Raw genomic sequence first — 13,424 nt, 5'->3', positions numbered from 1 at the left:
GTTGGGGTTCATTACAGAAGGGCACAAGGAAACCATTGGCGTTGATAGAAATATTCTATATCTTGATTATGATGGCAGTTACACAATTTTAAGTGTCTGTGAAAACTCATTAAACTGTGATTGAAAATAGGTGCAATTTATTGTATGTAAATTATACATCAAGAAAGCTGCTTTTCAAAGAATGAATTAGTTGAGGTTTGGTTTGGATTTTAGGAGGAGGATTTTGGATTTGTGGGGGAGGCAACACATTTCCTGAAGAGACATGTTTCATAGAACCAGTACTTGAATACCCATTTCTTCCTAGCTAATGTGTTTCTGAAAAATTCTGCCATTAAATGAAAAAGATTTTTATTACTTTTAGTAGGAAAAACTATGATGCATTCCATCCCAACAGATACCCAAACAAATTTCATAGGTAGAAAAATATATCAACTGAACAGTGAAAACAAGCTTAAGTAGTAAGAATTTAGAAGTAAATAAATACAGATTGTATAACAAACATAATGTAATGAAGCTTTATTGTGTTTATCAAAGGAAGAAAAGATTTGAGTGGGTGGTAGTTGTGGAGGTGGATGTGAGAGAGTTGGTTTTTGGAAAGAGCATCTTGCTGCACTTTTTTTTTTTTCTTCACTAATTTTTCAAGCTTTAGGGGACTTAAATTATCTTGCACTCAAACTGCAGTTAGAAATAGAGTCATAGCATAAACATGAGAGCACTTTCAATCATATGGAAATTTTAAAGAATTATAGATGAAATGTTATCTCTTCATCCCTCTTGGTTGGCATACATTCACAAAGCAAATGTTTGGGGTTTGTTCAAACATGGCAGACAATACACATTTGGTCAATGTGATGTTCTCTGGAGAATGACAGTGTTGAACAGAATGCACCAATGTTGAAATAGCACTTTTTATAAAACCATTATATGAAAACAAAAGTCTGTTGTATTTTATACACCAGAAACAATTAGAATATAACATGTTTTTTAAAAAAAGATAACCTTCCCAATGGTACTTAAGGGTTTAATCTCTCAAAAATTTTATAAGACCTTTATGGAGAAAATTGCAAACTTTATTGACAGACATTAAAGAAAACCTAAGTAAATGTCATGAATTAGAAGGAAAACAAAAGCCATTATACTAAAGACTTTTTAAAAAAGTTTTCTAAAAAGTAATGAACAGTCATTATGTGAGTAAAGTCTGCATTGATATAGACCTGGAATTTGGAAAGTGGATTTAGACCGAGTATCTCGTGTGTCTTTCATTTTAATTCTTAAAACAAACTTAAATCACATTTCTTGGGAAGTTTATGCCTGGAATGTTTGAAATACAGATTGCTGTTTCTTCTCCCCGGAACGCTTTGTCCACTTCCTTAGCCCTTTTTCTGTGCTCCTGTTCATCCCTCTATTACAGCCAATATCAACTTATATTATTAATGATGTATATATGTCTAGTCTGTGAACTCTCTTAGGTCAGGGACCATCGGTAAATAACTGTAGCAGGCTCTGGAGTTAAGGCCACTTGGATTCTAATCCTGTCTCAACCACTTATTAGCTGTTTAAACTTGAGCAAATTATATAACCTCTCTGTGCCGCATTTGTAAAATGGGAATGATAAATGGCACCTATTTATAGGATACTGTGATGATTTTAAATAATAATGTGTTAAGTGCTTTGAATAGTACCCAACATATAATCACCATTCAGAAATGTTAGCCATTGTGGTTCTTAGCCATTCAGCAGCACAGACTCTTCCCTGGGTGAGCTCTAAATTTTGAACAATGTGTAATAAACATGTTAACATTACAGCGATGCCAGTTAGGTGGAATTTAGGACTGAGCAGGTTTTATATAATGTGTGGAGCAGAGTACAATTTGTTTTGAGTAAGAGGTAAGAAGCGTAACGTCAAGTCAGCACCAAGGATGGCGCTAATTAGAACAAGTGAGAACTCTGCTTCACCGATATATTAAGAATGTAAGAATGTGTTCAGATAAGAAAATGATCCTACTCAAATAGCCACACAGGACTGAAGGGCAACCAAGTAACTAGTGTGACAATTTTATGGCCCCTATGAGAAATTATACTATACAAATAACTTGTGTACTGATTTTCTGAATCTTTTAATCTCTTCAAAATGTGAATATAAAAAAGTGAGCATTACTAATCCTATATGAAGTTGTGTTCAATAAGTACATATTGAATGAACCAATTAAAAAAAAATGGAACCATCTGTATTATTCTTATCTTCAGAGAACAGCACAATAATGAGCACGTGGGAAGTCTACAATTAAATGCTTTTGTGTAAATAAAATTGTCTTTATTGCTTGTGATCTGAGTTAGGATTGATAATTCAGTTATTACATTTACCCAATTATTTACATATACTGAGGATTACTTAGCTTTCATAGGAATCTTTTTTTTTTTTTTTAAATTATTTATTTATTTATTTATTTTTGGCTGTGTTAGGTCTTTGTTTCTGTGCGAGGGCTTTCTCTAGTTGCGGCAAGCGGGGGCCACTCTTCATCGCGGTGCGCGGGCCTCTCACTGTCGCGGAGCACAGGCTCCAGACGCGCAGGCTCAGTAATCGTGGCTCACGGGCCCAGTTGCTCCGCGGCATGTGGGATCTTCCCGGACCAGGGCTCGAACCCGTGTCCCCTGCATTGGCAGGCGGATTCTCAACCACTGCGCCACCAGGGAAGCCCCATAGAAATCTTAATCTTTCATTTCATGGACTTTGATATGTTTAAATATATAGCTTTGTTAAATGCTTTTGCATTTAATGCATTTGCATTAATCTAGTCTACTTATATTAAATTTAATTGCATTCTGACTTCCTGGGATGACTATTTAGTCATTAAACAAAAGGAACATTTTTAAAATAATTATTCATAGTAATCCAAGTACTATACTTATTTTAATTCAAAATATAGTATCTTTGCTTTCAAAAAGTACATAAATACAAATTCTGATATTAATCTGAATTTATTTTTTTAATTAATTAATTTATTTTTGGCTGCGCCGGGTCTTTGTTGCTGCACGCAGCCTTTCTCTAGTTGCGGCGAGCAGGAGCTACTCTTTGTTGTGGTACGCGGGCTTCTCATTGTGGCGGCTTCTCTTTGCTGCGGAGCATGGTCTCTAGGCATGCGGGCTTCAGTAATTGTGGCACACGGGCTCAGTAGTTGTGGCTTGTGGGCTCTAGAGCGCAGGCTCAGTAGTTGTGGCGCACGGGTTTAGTTGCTCCTTGGCATGTGGGATCTTCCCGGACCAGAGCTTGAACCCGTGTCCCCTGCATTGGCAGGCAGATTCCCAACCACTGCGCCACCAGGGAATTCCTTTAACCTGAATTTAAAGAATTGAAGTTATGAAGTACATTTTCCCTTGAAGTATATTGGCAGTAATGTCCCAACACCCAGTTTTATCAAGAATGTTGATTAGTTAGACTTTCAGTTAGTTCTTTAGCAAAAACAAGTCCAGGAGGAAAGGGCTATTTTTCTTTGTGCCTCAGGGTAGAGGTAAGAACTGGATGCTTATGTCTTCAGTGGAGAAACCCAGATTCTGTTAGCTTGTATCTTCCCTGTGCGAAGCCTCTTTATCAGGGGTTTCACTTGAGTCCAAGGGACTTCTTATTCTTCTGCATTTAATTTTTGCACAGCTCTACACATCACCCATTTTTTTAAAAAGAGCATTATTGAGATATTTTACACATACTATAAAATTCATCCATTTAAAATGTACAGTGCGTTTTTAGCATATTCACGGAAGTGTGCAACCATCATGACAATCTAATTTTGGAATATTTCCATCACCCCAAAAAGAAACCCCATACCCATTAGCGGCCACTCCCATTCCCCCGACTCCACTTCCCACTCCCCAGTCAGCCCTAAGTAATCACTAACCTACTTGTTGTCTCTGGATTTCATTCCTTTTTATTGCCAAATAATATTCCATTATATGGATATACCACATTGTTCATCAGTTGATGGACATTTGGGGATTTCCACTTTTTGGCTGTTATGAAAATGCTACTATGAACATTCATGTGCAAGTTTTTGTGTCATCATCATTTTAAACTTTCTTTTGATGTGGGGGTGTGTTTGTATATTATAAGTTTTGCATTGGAATACCCTGGATATAGTTTTAACTTAGTATAAGTACAATATATATCACCCAGTGATCTAAATACATTTTGCTAAACTTAAAGGTAACAACCATTTATTGGTCTCTCATTTGTCGTTTTGAGTCACTCAGAAACTGACTGGGTAAGCAAAAACACAAGCCTTTTTGCTTTCATCACTGTCAGTATTGGATTCCATTTCAAAGGACTCTAGAGTTTGATATTTCATATCTTGAGCTAGAATGGAGAAGAATGGCTTATTGTGAATCCAGTTACAGTTGGCTGACTGTCATGGCTAAATGACAACAATAGGTCATACCCTCTGTTTTGTTGTTATTTTTAATCTCAGTCATATATTCTTGTTTTGTTTTTGCATAGAGTGAAACTTTGAAAGAATAGAATGCTTCTGGCACATAGAAATTCATTTCTGTATTGACATTTAGCCTCAAAGACACATCACTGATTATACAGATGAAGTGAATGTACCCAGTAACTCAAGCTGCACTTGGGTAATCATTAAGAAAGCAGTTCAAAGAATGTGGTTAATGGTAGGACTATTTAAGTGTTTTATTCACATTGTCTTCTGGCCTTTGACTCAACTCTGGATTTATTAGAAATAGTACCCCTAAATCAAATCAGAGCTAGAGTACCAGGGACTTAATAAATAGTCTTTAAAATAAACTTTTTAGCAAATTATGAAAACTACCCTTTATAGTCTCTCTACCTTCCAAAAAAATGAGTGTTAGGTATGTTTGGTTACAGGAATGCTAGTTTATTAGAATCAACATGAATAGAGAGGAAAAAGCTGATTTAAAATGTGGTTTTTAGGGACTTCCCTGGTGGCGCAGTGGTTAAGAATCTGCCTGCCAGTGCAGGGGACACGGGTTTGAGCCCTGGTCCCACATGCCGTGGAGCAACTAAACCCTTGCGCCATAACTACTGAGCCTGCACTCTAGAGCCCAAGAGCCACAACTACTGAAGCCCGTGTGCCTAGAGCCCGTGCTCCACAACAAGAGAAGCCACTGTAGCGAGAAGCCCGTGCACCGCAACGAAGAGTACCCACACTCGCTGCAACTAGAGAAAGCCCACGTGCAGCAACGAAGACCCAATGCAGCCAAAAATAAACAAAGACCCAATGCAGCCAAAAATAAATAAATAAATAAATTTATAAACTAAAATAAAATAAAATGTGTTTTTTAGATGGAATTATTTCAGGTTGATCTTACAAGCACAGAATTTTTAACTCATTAGGATAGTATTCTCAACCCTGGACTTTATAAATTATTTCTTCTGAATAAGAATAAAAGCATTTAAATAAAGCCTTTAAAATAAAAGCATGGTAGCTGTCTCCATTTTAAAAAAAATCTTGCAAAAACGTCAATCTACAAAAAGAAACTAGACTTAGGAGCAAGTCACTTGACTTAACTGTTGTTTGGTTGTTGACTGTCACGGCTTTTTGCTTAACCAAATACGGTGAATAGTTATAATTGGTTTAGTTTCTACCAAATTTTGGATAGATCAAATTTGTTATTTGTGATTTAATTTCTTAAAGCAGGGCCATTTCTTATACTACCTTGGTATCCACAAGAAGTCCCAAATGATGCTGGGAATTAAGAGGGTACTTAAAGCTTATTTTAAGATCTATTTCATAATGTTCACTTGCATTTTACACCGGTGGCCTAGCGGAAAGCATTTAAAAAGGAGCTGTCCTTAGCTTGCAGGGGTGTTCCTAGATAGTATATTCCTAAAGGGTCAGTTCAAATATCACTTCTTTTCTAAAGCTTTTCCTGTCCATCCAACCCAAACCTTCTGCAGAATTAATTATCCCCGTGTCTGTCTTCATAATGTGTTATATACTCCTCTTATAGCTTGGATGACATTACTTGATAATTATTTATTTTCCAGTCTGTCTTCTGACAGATTCTCAAGGAAGGTTAAGGATTATATTATAACCTTAACATTAAGCATAATGCATGGCACTAGAGATAGAGCTGAAGTTTTGGTAAAAATTCTAATCCTTGGCTGAATTTTAATTTCTCCCTTTGTTGCTCATAGAGCAGATAGTCTCTCTCTTCTACTTTTAATATGGTTTTTTAAATTAATTAATTAATTAATTATTTTTGGTTGCATTGGGTCTTTGTTGCTGTGCGCAGGCTTTCTCTAGTTGCGGCGAGCGGGGGTTACTCTTCATTGCGGTGTGTGGGCTTCTCATTGCAGTGGCTTCTCTTGTTGTGGAGCATGGGCTCTAGGTGTGCGGGCTTCAGTAGTTGTGGCACACGGGCTCAGTAGTTGTGGCTTGTGGGCTCTAGAGCGCAGGCTCAGTAGTTGTGGCGCACACGCTTAGTTGCTCCATGGCATGTGGGATCTTCCCGGACCAGGGCTCAAACCCATGTCCCCTGCGTTGGCAGGCAGGTTCTTAACCACTGCGCCACCAGGGAAGCCCCTCTCTAACTTTATGGTAAGAAATATGCTTTATGATCATAATTTTAATAAAATTAAAATTTTATTAGTAATTCTTTTAGTAATGAATTAGAACTGCCTCTAGAGTTTCTGATTCAGTAGATCTGAGATGGAGACCTGACAATGTGTATGTCTAACGTGTTCCCAAAGTGACGCTAATGTGGTTGGTCTAGGGACCACACCTTGAGAACCACTGATACAGGTAATAAATGCTAACTAACCTACCTGAAAACCTCTACTATATTGAAATAGGATCTGTTCCTGATTTTCCCACCTAACTTTCTTTTTAAGGTCTTGGGGGAAAAAAGTACTCCATAATTGCAAAGCTCTCTACAAGTATCTACACAGAGCACAATTAAGCTGTTGATGAGCGAACTTTACTTAGTTTAGTGACCAGAGGAGGAGGGGAGGGTTTTTCTAAGGAAGATTGGTTGATCTCTCTTGGTGTCTCATTATCTGCAGCACAAGAGTATGTAATGGGCGAGCAGTAAGAACTTGTTGACTAGCTGATGAAACTAGTTTAGAACTCTGACCTTTGATTTTGAGGCCAGTGGTCTACCATCTATAAAATGCTTCTTTTCACTTTCACGTCTTTATTGGTTTGAATGCAAATAAAATTAATGAAAAAGATATTTTAACTTTAATTATTAAGCATTATAGTAAATGTTTATATAGTATCTAACCATATTTCCCCTTCTATTATATTTTGCCGTATTGATCACACATAAGTTGTTTTTAAGATCCTAAATTATGACCTGTACTATCAATGAAAGAGTGTTTTTTTCATTCAGTACATGCCTATTATTATGTTAACTATGTATAGGTTAAACTCTGGAGTTTCAATGAAGCAGACTATTATACACAGTATAACATAATTTTCTGGCTGAGGATATTTTTGTGTTCTAATTCTTTTATGTTAATAATTGACAAATGTTGTAAATAAGATTTTTCAGAAACATCAAAACTGGATATTTTGAAAAAAAGGTTAACTAGCTGTAATTTCTACTCACAAGGAAAATAACCACTACCATATTGTTATGGACCTGGGCCCTTGGACTCTTTATTCAATAGAAATTGATAAGAGGCCAGATGAGAATTCCAGTCAAGGCTTTATTGGGGCTCGTGCTGCAGTACAAGGGGGTGAAAACAAGAGACAGGTACTCTTGCTCTCTCCCTGAGAGGAGCTGCTTGGGTCCTTAAAAGGGGTAACAACAGGGGGGGGTTCCATGGGTTGGGCAGGAGGTGTAGCTTAGGTGATCTGCCCACCCCTTTAGTGGTGCCATGTACAGGGATCATGCACAGTGCCCTGCTTTTGCTCTTAGCACCTCAGAAATGGCGGTTGGTTTGTGGCCTTTTTGAATCCTGTTGATCATAATTGCCCCAACTGTGCACGTGTGCAGTTGTTTTTAGTCCCTTATAGTTTCTTTGTATTGTCACTCAAAGAGATGTTAGTCCAGGTGCAAGCACTCCGGCAAAAGGTCCCAGGTCCCAGCCTATCTCAATATGACTTCCTAAGTAGACATGTCATATGATCAAGTTCTTACCTTGATGTGATGTGGTTTTAAAAGAAATTCATAATCAAGTGAAGACAGTAATTGTTGTACATTTGTACTACTACATTATTTTAGAGGAAAAAGAGGATTTTTAAATTAAGCCTTACTGGATAAGTACTATATATTGGATATTTTTTCCAAGTCTGTTAGGGAAAATATCTTTAAAAGTCTCTACCATTGGGCTTCCCTGGTGGTGCAGTGGTTGAGAATCTGCCTGCCAATGCAGGGGACACGGGTTCGAGCCCTGGTCTGGGAAGATCCCACATGCCACAGAGCAACTAGGCCCGTGAGCCACAACTACTGAGCCTGCGCGTCTGGAGCCTGTGCTCCGCAACAAGAGAGGCCGCGATAGTGAGAGGCCCACGCACTACGATGAAGAGTGGCCCCCGCTTGCCGCAACTGGAGAAAGCCCTCGCACAGAAACGAAGACCCAACACAGCCAAAAATAAATAAATAAATAAATAAAATTAAAAAAAAAAAAAAGTCTCTACCATTGATGCACTTATTGTCTGGTCAAGTTGAAAACATGAACCATACATATGTGAAACCACAATGCCAACAATTAAAAATCAAATTATCAGGTAGAACAAGTAATTTGTGTTAAAATTGGACAAATCGTCATCTGTGAAGTAAAAGAGTGATGAAAGTGAAGTAGGATTATTGAGGTCATTTATATTCACAGTTGTTGATAGTATGAGGAAAAACTAGCTGAAATTTAACTGGACTAGTGAACGTTTAGATTAAGCTATTCCTTTTGTAACTTTGTTTAGATTAAGCTACTCCTTTTAGCTATTGGACTGGACTCAACCTTAAAGTTAGGCTTGCTACCAACCCTAAAGCTTTTTTTTTTTTAAATTTTATTGAAGTATAGTTGATTTACAATGTGTTAATTTCTGCTGTAGCGACCCTAACGCTTTTTCTGAGAAGATTCAATAAATGAGTAACTTGGACTTCCCTGGTGGCACAGTGGTTAAGAATCTGCCTGCCAATGCAGGGGACATGGGTTCAAGCCCTGGTCCAGGAAGATCCCACGTGCTGCGGAGCAACTAAGCCCATGTGCCACAACTACTGAGCCTGTGCTCTAGAGCTCACGAGCCACAACTACTGAAGCCTGAGCACCTAGAGCCCATGCTCTGCAACAAGAGAAGCCACCGCAATGAGAAGCCCATGCACAGCAACAAAGAGCAGCCCCCACTCGCTGCAACTAGAGAAAGCCTGTGCGCAGCAACAAAGACCCAACGCAGCCAAGAATAAATAAATAAATAAATAAATAAATAAATAAATAAATAAATAAATAAATGAGTGAGTGAGTGAGTGAGTGAGTGAGTGAGTGAGTGACCAAAGAGCAGCCCCCACTCGCTGCAACTAGAGAAAGCCTGTGCGCAGCAACAAAGACCCAACGCAGCCAAGAATAAATAAATAAATAAATAAATAAATAAATAAATAAATAAATAAATAAATAAATAAATAAATAAATAAATGAGTGAGTGAGTGAGTGAGTGAGTGAGTGAGTGAGTGAGTGAGTGAGTGAGTGAGTGAGTGACCAAAGACTCATTCTCTCCACCTCCCAAAGAATTTTTTAGAAGCAAAATGTTGAACCAGAGAGCTTCCCTCATAGCTATTTTATGAATAAATTGAAAATTGTGCTCTTAGATTTGTCAGTATGATTTCTTAAATAAGAAAGGTTGGAAGGCAGCAGCTTATTATTATTAGGCTTAACCTGAGTTAGATTTGGTAGAGTTTAAAAAATATGTAATCTGCTTTTGATTGTTTAGTCATGTGTAATTTGTTGCTCATCCAAAGAATTTAACGATGGAAATAAACATTCATGACATGAAAAGTCACCCCCTTTCTACAGCTTTTCCTGTCTATCCATTTCCAAGTCCTCTGCAGAATTAACTATCCCCATCTCTGTTCCCTGGCCTACTCTTCATTGTATTATGATATGTAGTGATAATGAGAAAAAGCTGTATTTCCAGAGAAGCATTTGGTGAAGTTTTCTGTTTACTATGGAGATTTTCCAAGCATATACTAACTAGAAAGAATGCTATAATGAACTCCACGTACCCATCCCCAGCTTCAATAATTGTCAACTTTCTGCCTTTCTTGTTTTATCTCTGCCCCCTTATATCCCACTTTTTGTTGTGGTTGTGTTGTTGGCTGGAGTATTTTAAAGCAAATCCTAGTACCATGTCATTCATAAATAATTTAGTATGTATCTCTAACCAAGAAGGCCTTTAAAAAACCACACACATTCAAAAAAAAAAAAAAAAAAACACACACACAATTATTACACCAAACAAAATAAAATAACAATTCCTTAGTAACGTCTTATAGTCCATGTCCAGTTTGGTTAAAAATTGTGTTTTTCACAGTTGGTTTGTATGAGTCAACATCTGGACAAGGTCTACACATTGCATGTGATTGACATCAGTCGTCAGTCACTTAATCTTCTCTATAAGCACACTCTTCTTCTTCTAGGTTATCCCCCCCGCCCCATGCTATTTAATTGCTGAAGAAACTGGGTTGTTTGTCCAGGAGGATCTCCCACATTTTAAATTTGGATGATTTTTATCATGGTGGTAGCATTCCACATGGTCCTCTTTTCCCCCAAATTTCCTGTCATCTAGTAGAGTTAGAGAATAAAGTGGGTTCGGAGTCAGTCTTTTTGGCAAGAATGCTTCATAAGTGTACTTGGTATTTATTGCTGTGTATGAAACACAGGACCTTCATTTGTTCCAGTTTCAGTGAAGATCAGTGGGTTTAGGTGGTATCAGTCTCATCCTTTCCATAATAATAATAATGATGATGATTACTATTCTAATAAATCAGCAACTATTTGGTTTCCCTGAAATGTAGTCCAAAGAGGAAAGGCAGAAAAAATGCTTGATTTTTTCCCCCCTTTTACTTACCAATTTTCAGAACACGAAATGAGTTGAAGTGACTGAGGGCTTTTAAGAAATATTATAGTAAAATATAATATATTAAATATTAAATATATTAAATATAATACAGTATACTAGTGTATTATAATTTAATACAATATATATAATATAATGTATTATGATTTAATATAATATATTAATATAATATTAATTTGATATAATATAATACATTATATTAATATAATACATTATATTATTATATTAAATATAATACATTATATTAATATTATATTAAATATAATACATTATATTAATATTATATTAAATATAATACATTATATTAATATTATATTAAATATAATACATTATATTAATATTATATTAAATATAATACATTAAAATACTATTTAATGTATTTCTAAGTACTATAATCATTATTCTTTTTGACACTCAAAACTATCCCATCTTTAGTTAGTGGACACCCCTTTATGCTGACTTCCGTGTCATTTGACATGACCCTAGTAATCTTTGGTAACTTCCTTCCTTTCAGCGTGTCAAGATATTCTTTGTTCATTTACTTCAGACTTAGAATCTCATCCATTTCTCCAAGGAACCCTGGGAGTAGAAATCTTCATTTTAGTAGAAATCTAAGTACTAAGAGTATTAATTGGTACTGGACTGTCATTGCTTCTGGGCTTTTTCCATGGACAGGGTTGGTAAATGAGTTGTTGTTGTTTTGTTTTTTAAGAGAAAAAGAAATTGTGTTCCTACCAGTATGCCCAGTTCAAATTAAAGATGTTTAAGGGTTTTAATTTAATGTATTTGATTTTTTAAATTTTAATTTTATTGGAGTTCAGTTGATTTACAATGTTATGTTAGTTTCAGGAGCACGGCAAAGTTATTCAGTTATACATATACATATATTCATTCTTTTTTAGATTCTTTTCTCATATACAATGTATTTGATTTTATAATAGTATGTCTTTTACTCTGGAAATCTTGATTTCTAATAACTAACATAATTATTTATGTTTTAATCCACAGTGAGAATAGCATCAAAAGAACTAACTACATATAACAACAAGACTGCTGAATGCAATTTAAGATTTCTCTGTGCCTCATTTATATCTTTAGGATATATACTTGTAGGGATATATAGTCAGAATATGTCTTTTAGAATTATTTAAACTTTTGTACTGTGTGGTTATTGCCAAATTTTAGAGATTCAAGTTATTTTCAGTTTATTTCCATTTTTAGAGATTGCCGTTTTTCTATTTAATAAATTTTTTAATGTGTAAAATATTTATATGGTGTCCCAAAGTAAAACGTATAAAATAAGGTACATCCAAAGTGTCTACCTTCCACTTCTATCCTATCCCCCTCTCTTTTTCCTCTTCTAGGTAACCATCTTTATTAGTAAAAACAAATACTAAACTTTATCCTTCCATTATTTCTTTTGAAAATATAAGTAAATATACCTGTGTATTTCTCCATGTCCTGATTTTCCACACAAGGTAATATTCTATACATAGTGTTCTGCACCTTGCTTTTTGTCTGCTCAGCAGTATGTTCTGGAGATCGCTCCATAGCAATATATAGGTCTCTTCTTCATTCCTTCATACAGTTGCACAGTACTCTATAATATGGAGTCCCTTCCCTAAAAATGGACATTTGAGTTGTTTCCAATCTTCAGTTATTACAGATAGTGCTGAAATGAATAGGAATATGAATACCCTATTTAATATTTTTGCTGGTGTATCTTTGGGTAGCTACCTAGAAGTAAAATTGCTGGGTCAAAGGGTAAAAAACATAGGTAATTTTACTAGGACAAAAATTTCTTATGTGCAGTGTTGAATTAAAAATTGAAAAGGAAGCAGATTTCCTCTTTCCTCATTTATGAATAAATTATTTCAATGGATATATAGTTGACCACCTCCCATGTGCCTGGTATTGTTCTAGTTGCTGGGGATAGAGCAGGAGGCTCTGTAGAACTTCAAGGAGCAGGAAGGGAAATAAACAAAGTTAATTTCAGATTTTGGTAAGTGCTGTGAAGGAAGTAAATGTGTTGATATGAAAGAAAGTAACCAAGAGGACTCACTTTGGATAGGGTGGCCACAGAAGGCTTCTTTGAAAAGGTGACGTTTGAACTGAGATTTGACAGATTAAAAAAATGATTAACACCGCCATTTATAGACTTTCCTACTATATGCCAGGCAATATAAAGGATTTTCATACCTCATTTTATCTCACAAGACTGCAAAGTCTATTTTATAATTACATTTTATGAATGAGAAAACTGATGCTCATAAAAATAATTTGCTTAAGGTCTTAAAACCTGTAAATGGGGGTGGGGGGGGGGAGCTGGGATTTGAATCAAGGCTAGACCCATCTAATTCCAAAGCCAGATAAGAGAAA

The 13,424-nt window shown here is 36.0% G+C and overlaps 1 protein-coding gene across 4 annotated transcripts in view; it reads left to right on the top strand.

The window, feature by feature from the left end:
• The window catches only part of LIN52 (lin-52 DREAM MuvB core complex component), a 119,623-nt gene that overhangs the window by 93,314 nt on the left and 12,885 nt on the right, over window positions 1-13,424 (top strand). Inside the window, exon 6 of one of the 4 annotated variants that reach the window (XM_068562056.1) lies at window positions 9,027-9,112. The exons of the other annotated variants lie outside the window; for them this stretch is intronic. Coding sequence (XP_068418157.1) covers window positions 9,027-9,064 — 38 coding nt within the window. The 3' untranslated portion in view covers window positions 9,065-9,112. Of the gene's footprint in view, window positions 1-9,026; window positions 9,113-13,424 lie in introns of those variants that run through there. 4 annotated transcript variants of the gene reach the window in all.

The sequence above is a fragment of the Eschrichtius robustus genome, chromosome 1 (assembly GCF_028021215.1).
Source record: "Eschrichtius robustus isolate mEscRob2 chromosome 1, mEscRob2.pri, whole genome shotgun sequence".
NCBI lineage: Eukaryota > Metazoa > Chordata > Mammalia > Artiodactyla > Eschrichtiidae > Eschrichtius > Eschrichtius robustus.
Note: the sequence above shows the minus strand (reverse complement) of the source record. Positions and strands in the feature narration are given on the sequence as shown.